This window comes from Alexandromys fortis, unplaced genomic scaffold, assembly GCF_014885135.2.
Source record: "Alexandromys fortis isolate MF-2015 unplaced genomic scaffold, M_Fortis_MF-2015_v1.1 scaffold_27, whole genome shotgun sequence".
Classification (NCBI taxonomy): Eukaryota; Metazoa; Chordata; class Mammalia; order Rodentia; family Cricetidae; genus Alexandromys; species Alexandromys fortis.
Genome location: NW_026067952.1, coordinates 329,030 through 341,774, shown reverse-complemented (window position 1 = coordinate 341,774; position 12,745 = coordinate 329,030). Strand labels below are relative to the sequence as shown.

At 44.8% G+C, this 12,745-nt stretch overlaps 1 protein-coding gene across 5 annotated transcripts in view; it reads left to right on the top strand.

Moving 5' to 3' along the window:
- Dnajc5 (DnaJ heat shock protein family (Hsp40) member C5) overlaps nucleotides 1–12,734 on the top strand; it is a 33,698-nt gene extending 20,964 nt beyond the window's left edge. For 4 of the 5 annotated variants that reach the window (XM_050151007.1, XM_050151006.1, XM_050151008.1 and 1 more), the window contains 4 exons: nucleotides 6,121–6,238; nucleotides 7,111–7,324; nucleotides 8,060–8,231; nucleotides 8,652–12,734. In XM_050151007.1, the coding sequence (XP_050006964.1) occupies nucleotides 6,132–6,238; nucleotides 7,111–7,324; nucleotides 8,060–8,231; nucleotides 8,652–8,755 (597 nt within the window). In that variant the 5' untranslated portion in view covers nucleotides 6,121–6,131 and the 3' untranslated portion in view covers nucleotides 8,756–12,734. Of the gene's footprint in view, nucleotides 1–6,120; nucleotides 6,239–7,110; nucleotides 7,325–8,059; nucleotides 8,232–8,313; nucleotides 8,389–8,651 lie in introns of all 5 variants that reach the window. The other variant, XR_007593384.1, reaches the window with a different exon arrangement.
- The last annotated feature ends 11 nt before the right edge of the window (nucleotides 12,735–12,745 follow it).

Here is a 12,745-nt window from a genome sequence, read left to right as displayed (position 1 = left end):
AAAAAAAAAAAAAAAAAAAAATTGATCATATTGCATTAGTAGTCATTTTTTATAGATATAAACCCATTTTGTTTATCTGCTTACTGTTGATATTATTTCCAAGGTTTAAATATTAAGTGTGCTTGGGGATCAGTGTTTGTAGCAGTAGAATTGCTGAATCATGGAAAGTACATGCTTAACTTTTGGGGGACATGGTTTGAGACACGGTTTCTCTGTATAGCTCCGACTGTCCTGGAACTTGCTCTACACACCAGGCTGGCTGCAAACTCACAGATCCACCTGCCTCTGCCTCCCAAGTGCTGTGATTAAGGGTGTGCACTACCATGTCTGGCACATGTTTAATTTTTTTTTTAATATTTTACTTAACTTTATGTGTTGCTGTGAAGGTATCAGATCCCCTGGAACTGGAGATACAGTTTGAGCTGCATGTGGGTGCTGGAAATTGAACTCGGATCCTTTGGAAGAACAACCAGTGTTCTTAACCACTGAGCCATCTTGCAAGCCCCCATGTTTAATTTTTTAAGATACCGCCAATCTATGTTCTAAAGTGGTTGTACATTTTACATTTCCAACAACATGTAAAGAAATTCATACTGCTTGCATTGGACAAACGTCCTACCTGTTTAGCTGGTCCTGTAAAATATTGTACTTAGAATTTGTGCCATTGAAGCATCACAGTGTAACACATTTCTTGAATGTGTGGTGATGCTGGTGTAAATAAACTTACTGCACATCTCTCACAAGAAAATGGAACACACGTAATTGTATACAGTACATAATACTTGATAATAGCAGTAATTGACTGTTACTGGCTCATACATTTTTAGACTATATTTTTATTGTTGTCTTATAGTATTCCTACATAGGTCCAGCAAGACGGCTTAGTAGAGAGTTATATGGCACAGCAGGTCTAAAGACTGGAGTTTGTGTCTGTGATGTTCTCTGGTGCTGACACACTTCTCACTTCACAGTGAATAAACTGGCTAAGCCTTTCTAGTAGGTGTGTATTGCTATTTTTCCTGGTTCTATTTTTAATTATACCCACTAAGACTGGCTACTTTGGCTTGGCTCAGAGGTAAACCAAGGCACTTTGTATATGCTAAGCATCCTTGACTCAGGAATTCAGAGCATCAAGGAAGAAAGGAGTGCAGGACAGTGGAAGGTAAGAAGAAATATCGAAGAAGGATACCCAGTCTTGGACTATAACAGTCTTTACTATAGAAGTGATTTTAACAATCCGAAATCTACTAGTAATTAATTTTTCTATGCTCCTATCCTTTTGTTTCTGCTTCTTTTGGGTCCTTTGTTATAAAACTATTGTTTTATAGGCAAGTTGGCACATGCCTGTAATCCCAATACTTTAAAAGCTAAAGCAGGAGTCTGAGCACAAAGCTAGCTTGGACTACACCATCTTTACAACTTTTAGTTTACAGTGTTGCTCAGTTTTAGAATTGAAAGTAAAACTAATTAAAATATTTAAATTACAATTTCATCATTTTGTTGTTTGTTTGTTTTTATATCCCGACAGTTCTTCCTCTTCCTCCTTTCCTCTAGTCCCTCTTCCTCCACCTCCCCCTTGCCATCACCCATCCACTCTTTCTCCTCCAGTAGGAGGAAAGGGTCCCAGAAGCAGGCAACAGAGTCAGAGACTCTGCTTCTACTGTTAGGAGACCCACAAGAAGACCACGCTATACAGCAATTAATAAATGGTGATGTGGGATTCCTCTCTGAATGATGTGAATATGTTTTTATTACCATTGGTTAACAAAGAAGCTGCTTTGCTCTCTGGAAGAGTAGGATAGAGCTAGGTGGGAAAACAATGCAGGGAGAAAGAAGGTGGGGTCAGAGAAATGCCACGTAGTTGCTGAAGGAGAAAGACACTGGAACCTTACCAGTAGGCCACAGCCTTGTGCTGATACATAGATTAATAGAAATGAATTAATTAAGTTGTGAATGCTAACTAGAAACATGTCTGAGCCATTGACCAAATAGTGTTGTAATTAATAGTTTTTGTGTGATTATTTGGGTCTGGGCAGCCAGGAAGCAAAACACAGTCTCCCATTACAAAATGGAACCTCATGAAACTAAAAAGCTTCTTTATGGCAAAGGGCACTATCAGAGAGACAAAATGGCAGCCTACAGAATGAAAAAAAGATTTTCACCAACCCTACATTTGACGGGGGGCTGGTATCTAAAAGATATAAAGAACTCAAGAAATTAGACATCAAAATACCAAATAATCCTATTTAAAATATGGGGTGGGCCGGGCGATGGTGGCGCACACCTTTAATCCCAGCACTTGGGAGGCAGAGGCAGGCAGATCTCTGTGAGTTCGAGACCAGCCTGGTCTACAGAGCTAGTTCCAGGACAGGCTCCAAAGCCACAGAGAAACCCTGTCTCGAAAAAACAAATATATATATATATATATATACATATATTCCCATTTATAGCCAGATTACAGTTGGAGAACAAAGGATACAGAATCTCAAAGAGCCTCATCTTGGGTTTGGGAACTGCCAGCTATAATACAGGCCTCTGGGTAATTTGATATGGCCTCTAAGTCCAAACAANATATATGGAGTATAGATCTAAACAGAGAATTCTCAATAGAAGAATCTCAAATGGCCGAAAGTCACTTACGGAAATGTTAAACATCCTTAGCCATGGGGGAATTCAAATCAGTGATTCTGAGACTCCATCTTACATCTGTCAGAATGGCCAAGATCAGAAACACAAGTGACACTTCATGCTGTTGGATATGGAGCAAGGGGAACACTCCTTCATTGCTGGTAGAAGTGCAGATTTGTCCAGCCATGATAGAAATCTGTATGGTTTCTCAGAAAATTGGGACTTGATCTACCATGATCCAGCTATCTCACTACTGGACATATACCTAAAGGACACTCCTTCATACCTCAAGGACACTGGCTCAGCTTTGTTCAAAGCAGCTTGTTTCATAACAGACAAAGTGGAAACAACTTAGATGTCCCTCAAGTGAAGAATGGATAAAGAAAATGTGGCGCATTTACCTGATAGTTATTACTCAGCTGTTATGATAACATAATTTCATTCCTTTGACAAGGTTTTCATTACAAATTAAATTTTATTAACACATAAAGCTCTTTAGATATTTTTTTCTCACCCTTTGCTAATTGCAGTCAATTTGGTTTTTCCATTTATTCGCCTTTCTGATTTCTTGGCAGGAAGTTGGTCAGGGTAGGAGTCAGAGGGGATGGAGAACGCCAGGAGAGCATGGCCCCCTGAATCAACTAAATAGGGCTCAAATGGGTTCCCAGAGTCTGAAATGGCAAGCACAGGCCTGCATGGGTCCACATCCGGTCCTGTGTGTGTGTGTGTGTTATGGCTGCTAGCTTGGAATTTTTGTGCTGTTCCTAACAGTGGAGTGGGTGCATCTATGACTCTTTTGTGATGTTCCTAACAGTGGAGCAGGTGTACCTATGACTCTTTTGTGATGTTTCTAACAGTGGGAGTGGGTGTATCTATGACTCTTTCGCGTGCTCTTGATATTCTTTTCCTCCTAATGCCTCCAAAAACATACTTTGAAGGTTACAAATAAGGGTGGTATTAAAAGATGGATAAAGATTCCCGGGATAGAAAAAGGTTCATTTGTTGAAATTGAGTTCCCAGCAGCCATGCTGGGTGGCTAACAACCATCTGTAACTCCAGCTTTAAGGGATCCACTGCCTCTAGTGTCCACAGGCACCTACTTGTACTCGGTGCACTTATCTATACATAGATGCACATAATTAAAAATATTATAATGCATAGGGTGAACTTCTAATTGGTTCCAAGCAAGATACTTGTGTCTCTTGAGTATTTCCTTATTCACCTTCCTGAGAGCCATCTCATATTCTATCTAGTGTGCAGTCTCTTTCTAATCTGAGTTTTTTTAAAAATATTTATTTATTTATTATGTATACAATATTCTGTCTGTGTGTATGCCTGCTGGCCAGAAGAGGGCACCAGACCCCATTACAGATGGTTGTGAGCCACCATGTGGTTGCTGGGAATTGAACTCAGGACCTTTGGAAGAGCAGGCAATGCTCTTAACCACTGAGCCATCTCTCCAGCCCCTGAGTTTTTAATGAAAGCTTCAGAACTTCATTGCATAAGCCTGAGAGTAAGTAAATCACAAGTTGGTCTTCTACCTGTTCAGACTGGCTTCAGGAACCGGGGATCAAGAATCCAGAGTCTCATGAATGTGGGCACACACACACAAATATTAAAGAAAAAGTCAACTTTTGGCTCTTTAAATTTCTCGATTTTTTTTCTTTCTTCTTTGTCATTTAGTTTAAACCCAAATACTGCAAAAGTAAGAAGGACTATTTTATTTGGAATCTCAAGAATGGCAGTTCAGGAAACATGGATGTAGATGATTGTTTGTTTGGTTTTTTTCGAAACAGGGTTTCTCTGTAGCTTTGGAGCCTGTCCTGGAACCACCACTACCTGGCTGATGTTGATGATTCTTAACCAGTGTTCTGGCGATAGGTGGAAATGTTTATGTGCAAACACTATTGATTTATTACATGGCAAAAACCACTGGGCTGTGATGTGCACCTTGTTTTGTTTTTTGAGACAGGGTTTCTCTGTGTGACAGTCCTGTCCTGTATACCAGGCTGGCCTTGAACTCGCTGAGATCTCCCTGCCTCTGCCTCCCAAGTGCTGGGATTGAAGGTCTGCACCACCACTGCCTGTCTGCGTGGTACATGCCTTTCATCCCAGTACTGGGAGGCAAAGGCAGGCAGATCTCAGAGTTCCAGGACAGTCAGGGCTACACAGAGAAACATCTCAAAGCCAGGCGGTGTTGGCGCACGGCTTTAATCCTGGGATTTGAGAGGCAGGTGGATTTCTGTGAGTTTGAGGCCTGCCTGGTCTTCAGAGAGACTTCCAGGATAGACTCTAAAGCTAAACAGAGAAACTGTGTCTAGAAAAAAAAACAAAACAAACCATTCTCTGGGCACACTTCTGAAACTGAGAACAGATAAAGGGGACAGGGGTCGTTTTGTCAATAAAAGAAGTAATTAGTGAAAACAAAAATGTCCAAGTAGCTTCTAAAGGTGGATTTCAGGGCCCAGTTTCTTTATCACCACAGAGGCCTGGGTTCCAGGGTTTGCTTTGAGTAGCTGCTGAAGGGCTTCTGAAAAGCTCATTAAACATTTTTTTTTTTATCATGAGCAATCCTCCCTGCTTTGACTTTTATTTTTATTTAATTTACATTTTTCACTTATTTTACCTACTGACCAGTTTCCCCTTCCTCCTCTCTGTCTTGTTCCCTCCCCTACCTCCCATCTATCCCCCTCCCAGTCCACTCCTCCTCTGTCCGTCTTTTGTTCATATTATATTGGTTCCTTCCATTTCTTTAAGGTTTTGTTGTGGGTTTTTAAAGATGGGGGTCTTTTAAAAAAATAACATAAGGATAGGCCTCAAACTAGATCCTTTTGCCTCAGCCTTTCCAATAGCTGGGGTCACAGGCATGTACTAGCACATCCAGCATAATTTTTTGCTTTTTTTCTTTAACCTTTGTAGCTATATACCTCTTTGCTCTGTGTGTGTGGGTGTAGGTGTGCTTGCAATTTTGATTGGTGCCTTGTGTGCATGCCTACTAGGAAAGTCATCTGCCGCTAAGCTGCATCAGCCCAGCCCCTTTTTGCATTTTGCTGTAGTGATTGGGATTATAATATTTAACACATACTCAGTTTTCAGAAACTCACCCCACATATTTATTTGTGAGGTAGAAGAGGGACACACATTCCACAGCACACTTAGGAGGTCAGAGGGTAACTTAGGAGTTATTTTCCTCTTCTACCATATGAGTTTTGTCAGGTGGCTCTGAGATGGCTTAGAGGTTAAGAGCACTGACTGCTCTTCCAGAGGACCCTGGTTCAATTCCCGGCACCCACATGGCAGCTCACAAATGTAACTCCAGTTCCAGGGGCTCCGACACTCCACACAGACATACATGCAAAAACAACACCAATGTACGTAAAAAAAAAAATCAAAATGAGTTTTGTCAGGATGACAGCGGTGCCTTTATCCACTGAGTATCTTGCTGACCGGTTTTCAATTTTTCTTCATATTTTCCTTTATCTTCTTTTGTAGATTAATCTAACATGGCTGACCAGAGGCAGCGCTCACTCTCTACCTCCGGGGAATCATTATATCATGTTCTTGGGCTAGACAAGAATGCAACCTCGGATGACATTAAAAAGTCCTACCGGTAAGCAGCTGTGTTTTAAGGAAAAACACAAATCTTCATCTGCTTTCTTGTATACTTTCCCCAAGAACCATAACATACATTTTTCTTGACAGACTTTTTTTTTCTTCGTCTTTCCCCCAAGACAGGTTTCTCTGTGTAGCCCTGGCTAGATCAGGCTAGCCTTGAACTCGGATATCTGCCTGCCTCTGCCTCCCGAGTGCTGGGATCAAAATGTTTAATCCTAACACTTGGGAGGCAGAGGCAAAAAGGGTATCTGTGGGGTGTTTTTGTTTTGTTTTGTTTGTTTTGGTTTTGGTTTTACGAGACAGAGTTCCTCTGTAGCTTTGGAGCCTGTCCTGTAGACAGGCTGGCCTGAACTCCCAGAGGTCCGCCTGCCTCTGCCTCCCGAGTGCTGGGATTAAAGGCCACTACGCCCAGCAAGGTCTTTTTTTTCCTATCCTGTTGTGACTGACTGGATTTGAAGAATGTAGCTTTTAGGTACAATATTATACGGAAACCTGAAGGGGGCAGGGGACTCTCCACCTCAGGTATTCCTGTGGTCGTCTACTTGTGTTGGACTAGAATGTCATCAGTGTACACTCCTGCCATCACTGTTAATCAGATCTGCAGTTAGCTGGTCGGGACACCAGGGGTTAACAGTAGGATTTCCCTATAAGCTGTGCCCCTACCCTAGTACCTCAGGAACCCTTGTACATGAATCCTAGTGGGGGGAGGCTTACCCCAAAGCAATTACAGAGACTTCTTTTCACTCTAATGAGCCAGATCTCTGGAAAGCTGAAAATTGAAATGCTAAAGGGTAAGCATCTCTTCCCCTGGACTCTGATGGATGAATGTGAGACCAAGGTAGAGCCAGGAAATGGTTTTGGTTACAGGAAGCTGGCCCTGAAATACCACCCTGACAAGAACCCTGATAACCCAGAGGCTGCAGACAAGTTTAAGGAGATTAACAACGCCCACGCCATCCTGACAGATGCCACGAAAAGAAACATATATGACAAGTACGGCTCGCTGGGGCTCTATGTGGCCGAGCAATTTGGGGAAGAGAACGTCAACACCTACTTCGTACTCTCCAGCTGGTGGGCCAAGGTGAGGATGGGGTGGCAGTCAGTGTGAGCTGCTACCCCGAAGGCATTGAAAACTCTAGTGCTTAGTAGGACTGCAGGCACCGAAAGATCTGTGTCTCCTTTTTCTTGACACGGTTTCTGGTCGAGCTGTCCTGCGTGTACTGTGCAACTGTCAGCCATGTACAAAGTCAGAGTGAACTATGCCGTAACCCTTAGGTTTAGGAAGCCTGATTTTGGCTTTAGTGGTTAGTCTTCAATATTTATAGTTTTAGAGAGAAATCCATTGTAGAGGGGAATTTAAGAGGGAGCGAGCTATGCCATTTGAGGAGGTATGGAAGTCAGCTACATACCAGCAGACAAACTGCATTACAGAAAGTTGGGAGTAAGACTTCAGAGAAAGAGTAAGAAAGCCCAAAATACCAGAGAAAGCATACTTAGGTTCTGGCCAACATCTGAATTAAAGAGGGGGGGGGAGACACAAAAGGGAAAATTAAACCTTTTTGAGTTCAGAAAGGCAGGCAAATTCAATAGAACTTCATGGCAGCTTGTGCTCAGTCCCCTCTTTACAAATTACTTATTATTCTATTTTTCCTGCCTTCTCCCTGCAAGTTTACTCTGTCTACACCTTCTCCTGAAAGCTAGACACCTTAGCATTAGCTGTCTATTCTGCAGTTCTTGTCCTGTTTTCTCTGTGGGGTTCTTGTGTTATGGCCTCTGGGCCTTTGAGGCTGTACAGTGCTGGTTTTCTCTTTCCCAGGCCCTGTTTGTTGTCTGTGGCCTCCTCACCTGCTGCTACTGCTGCTGCTGTTTGTGCTGTTGCTTTAACTGCTGCTGTGGGAAATGCAAGCCCAAGGCACCTGAGGGTGAAGAGACGGAGTTCTACGTATCGCCTGAAGACCTGGAGGCCCAGCTGCAGTCTGATGAGAGGGGTGAGTGCCCACCCCTGGACCCTGTGAGTGTGGGGTGGAGTCAGCACTGGCCCTGAACGGTGTCAACTGTCTTGTCAAACAGGAGGGCACTGACACTGTGCCGAGAGTGTTTGTGGTGGCATCTGGGACTGTTGAGGTGTGAACGTGGACACTTGAGGTAAAGCAGGTGCAGGGAGCTGTTCCTGCCCGTGAACTGTGGTAGCCGTAGATCTGAGGGACCAAAGGTGGGGAGGGTGACAGGCAGGTGGGGAGGGCCGGGGGCTGGTGTGACCTGAGGAAAGTGTGTTGGGTGGAGGTCTGCAAGTAGCCTCTCCCGAGTGTCTGTCCAGGTGGCCGAATGATGTAATGCAAGGACCATGTCGGTGGGCACACAATACGGCTGCTGCCCTTGTGCGATGAGGCTGCCTGCTTACTTTTCAGAGGCTACAGACACACCGATTGTCATACAGCCAGCATCCGCCACAGAGACCACCCAGCTGACGGCTGACTCCCACCCCAGCTACCACACCGACGGGTTCAACTAAATTCAGGAGAGGCTGTGATTAGAGGACGAATCAGCACCTGGCCACTGCAACCTTAGAATCATGAACTGTAGTCACTGAGATGGGGAGGCAGCCGTCAACCTGACCTGCTGTGGCTTGTCAGGGCCCCTCCCACCTCCTCTAAGCCCACCCATCTGTCAATCCTTGATACACGAAGTGCGTAGCATGCAGTATTTAAAGCAGTGTAGCTACGGTCTTCTTCTGTTTTATCCTTTTGTTTAATAGCATGTATGGGTTATGTTCAGTGTCTGTGTTGTGGATGCGCTGCAGCTGGGCTGAATTAACTGGATGGCAGTGCTGTCTTGGGTTTTCAGCTGGGTCCAGTGAGGTTCAGCTGTCTCCTTGTGCTTACAGGAGTCAGGTAGGCACCTGGAGCTACATCTCCATGTTGGCCTCTGTGTCCTGTGACATGGTCTAGTTCATGGCTCTGATCTCATCCTCAAGGCTGCAGACAGGGTTCTGATTTCACCTGCGAAGGAGGGAGCTGGGCCCCATCCTCCCGGCAGCTCCAGCACCAGTCGTTGTGGAGAGCGCAGGTATGCCCTTCTGAAAGGGAGAGCACACCTGTTAGACCTGCTGTGGAGAGCGCAGGTGTGCCCTTCTGAAAGGGAGCTCACACGCTGTAGTGTGTCTGTCTTGGGTCTCCTGGCCTTGTGGACTGAAATCCTGTCATTGGAGGCAGATCCCTTGCTGGTGTGTGGGAAATCATTTGTCTCTGTTCTGCACCTTTCCAGGTCAAAAGCTGGATTGACGGGGCCACAGCCTCTTTTCCTCATTCCTGGGTCATCTTCCACATTCCTTCAAGCCAACCTTGTTAATTTTTATATTTTGGGGGGACTTTAAGAACCACAAATGGTAGCACCTGCCACTTAGCCATAGTCAGAAAGTCTTTGAGTCCAGTTGTGGGTGGCATGTAGCTGCTTATAAAGAGTGAGTGCCCAGGATCAGAACCTCTTCCCTGTGCTTGCCAGAGCTCCATCCATCCCACTTGCCTTCGCTTCCACCTGTCGTCATCAAGGCCTCCGGCAGTGCTGGAGTGTTGGGTTCCTGGTGCCCCTGACTCGGAAGGGTTGACTTTTAGGGAAGCTTTGGTGACAGTTACTGGACCTGGGATGCCAGCTGCAAGCCACAGAATTACTTTGTGAACTTCTCTCCAGTCAGTATTCCAGTCTTGGTCACAGGTACCATGGTGGGCAGAGTTGGAAAATGTGGTTACCAGGGATTTCGAACCACCCTCCCCTTTTACAGTTAGCTGGATTAGCTGTGCCAGACTTCAGTGAGCCAGGTTCCTCCAGAACCTTCTGCTGGCTGCTACTGTCCGCATTTCCAGTACAGAGGAAGAAGGAGAAAGCTCATGTTGTGGCCCAGACAAACCACCATGTGTTTCCAAAGCCACCATCCACCTCCTGGCCCCTGCTCACCAGGACCTTCAGGAATCAGATCAGGTTGACAGGAAGTTGCAAGAGGTAGCATTGTGAGGGCAAACTTGGCAGTGATTGAGGGTGCCTATCCAGGTCCTGGGAGAGAGACATTGATGCCAGGGTTCCCAGCTGACCCTACAGGGAAACTACATGAGCCAGAAGCTGGCTTCAAAGTCCTACTATGGGTTTGTAAGTTTGTTTTATTCTTTATAGGATTTTAGGGATATTCATTATCATACTGAGTTAGAAATAATTTGTAAACATCAGACCTATGGCTACATGTAGTGGGACTTGCCTGTAATCCCAGCACTAGGGAGGCTGAGGTAGAAAGACCTTGAGTTGCAGGCCAGTCTGGGTTTTATACGGTAAGACCCCTACTCAAATAAATTTAGTAGAAGAATGAGAAATTGGCGGGGCGGTGGTGGCGCACCTTTAATCCCAGCACTCCAGAAGCAGAGGCAAGCAGATCTCTGAGTTCTAGGCCAGCCTGGTCTACAGAATGAATTTCAGGACAGCCAGAAATGTTACACAGAGAAAGCCTGTCTCCAAAAAACCAAACAAAAACCGAGAAATTCATTGCTGGGTCTATTATTAGAACAAAGGAAGAAGAGGCCACTGGGCAATCTGGGGTGCTGGTCCCATCACCCTAGTGTTGTTGCCCTTTCATCATGATGGCCAGGAACCAGGTTATGAGTAGAAAGCTGCAGTCTGGTAGCACGTCCTCCTGCCTGTGGCTCTGTGGCCCTTTCTCTTGCATCCCAGTGAGCCAGGTGCTGTTGGGTGAGAACACAGAGGTCGAACCTGGTATCTTTTTGAATTTGTAAAGCTAAGTAAATCATGTTGAACTTAAAACCATCAATATGTGCAACAGTTTCAAGGTGATAATAGTGATTGTCAAGGCCACTGAACTCCCTGACCTATCCCTGAACGCAGACTCCCTTGCAGGGTTTTGCTGAGTTGATCTAAAGTCTCCTTGATTTCATTTGCCCTGACCTAAGCATAACTGGTGAGTCTTAGGATCAGCCTGACTCTTCCTGACCAAATACTATCAAATGTAGAGAAGTTCATCCAGTGCAGTGGATGCCCCTGAAGAACCAGACCCCGGGGACCCATCTCACCAGGCTAGAGTAGATTTCTGTTTGTGCCCAATGATGTCTTTCCTTGTCTTCCTTTTGACTGTGTTTTTAAATTACTTTAGATAATTCTGTGCAATGTTTATAACCTTTCCTAGTCTTCTGATGTTCAGTTAACACAGCCAGCACCCAATGGGGGACCTGTTAGGAAAAGAAATCAGTGCTTAATGTGGTTAGCAGGAAACTTTCCCAAAATTGTTGGTTACTGGGTTTGTTCCCGAATCATAAAGCCAAGTCTCTTCTCAGATGTTCAGGTGCCAGGTTTTACTAATCCCAGTGCCCCTTGTCCTGCTGACCCATGACTTTTATTCCAGGTAAATCTTGTGCAAAGAAGCTGCCGTTGTTGCAGCTGATAGTCTCCATCATTCAAGCTTTCCCTGGAGAGTCTAGGTGCTGTGGTACGGAGAACTGGTGGGCCATGACCATCTTCCTTGGCTTTCTGTGCACCTTTTATTGAAGGATAGCTGTGAACAGTGTAAAACATGTCTGATCTCATTCTTTTCCCAGGGTTTTGAGCTGTGAACCCATGTGTCCCAGCACTGGCCTGTTCTTTTTATTTTGGTTCAGTTTCCTCCTACAGAAATAGCAAAAGCTACATCTTTACTATCCTCACAAGCACAGTATGTGTTGTCACATGCTGTGAGTGTGGGCTGTGGTGTGTGTTGGTGTGTGTACATATGTGTATATGTATATATCATGCAGCAGGCCTGTCATGCTGCTGTTTGGTGGCAAAGCAACAAGTACAATAAAAGTCGGCTCCAAAACAGCCTGTGGTTTCTTAAAGTGTTGGGCAGGGGTAGGGTCTCTTGGCAAAACACCAAAGGAAACCCTAAACTTACTATGTACATACAGGTACATGTACTTGAATGCACTGCACTGCATAGGCCCTGGCCAGCATTTGGCTTCAGCTGTGTATGTTGGTCACAAGGGTGACCATACCAAATATATCCCTCGGGACCATGCCAAGCTCACCTGATCATCGAATATATGAGGTCTAGGACCTAACTAGAAGCTTTCCTCTCTTGAAACACTAAAACCAATTTATGAGTACCTGTTGAGATCAGTAATCAAGGTGCACGCAGAGGACAGCCTGGGAAGGGGCTTTCTGTGTCCAGTGCCCCATAGGCTGTGCTGCTGGGAGATAGTTTTCTAGGGAAGTGTCTCATGCTAAGTTGGAGGAAGAAATTTTAATTTAAAGACAATTTTTTTAAGAGCTGAATGTAAGTGCATGGAAAGCCTGTACCAGTTTTACCCATTTACTGAAGTCTGGATAGAGCAGAGCACAAGCTGCTGTCGGCCCAGGCTACCTGACTTTGGTGTGCCTCCAGGGGCCAAGCTGAAAGCTGTGGTGGTTCCGCATGGTGACCTGTCTAAATGTTGACCTAAAATAAATGTTTTCACTGCAGACCAGATGTGTG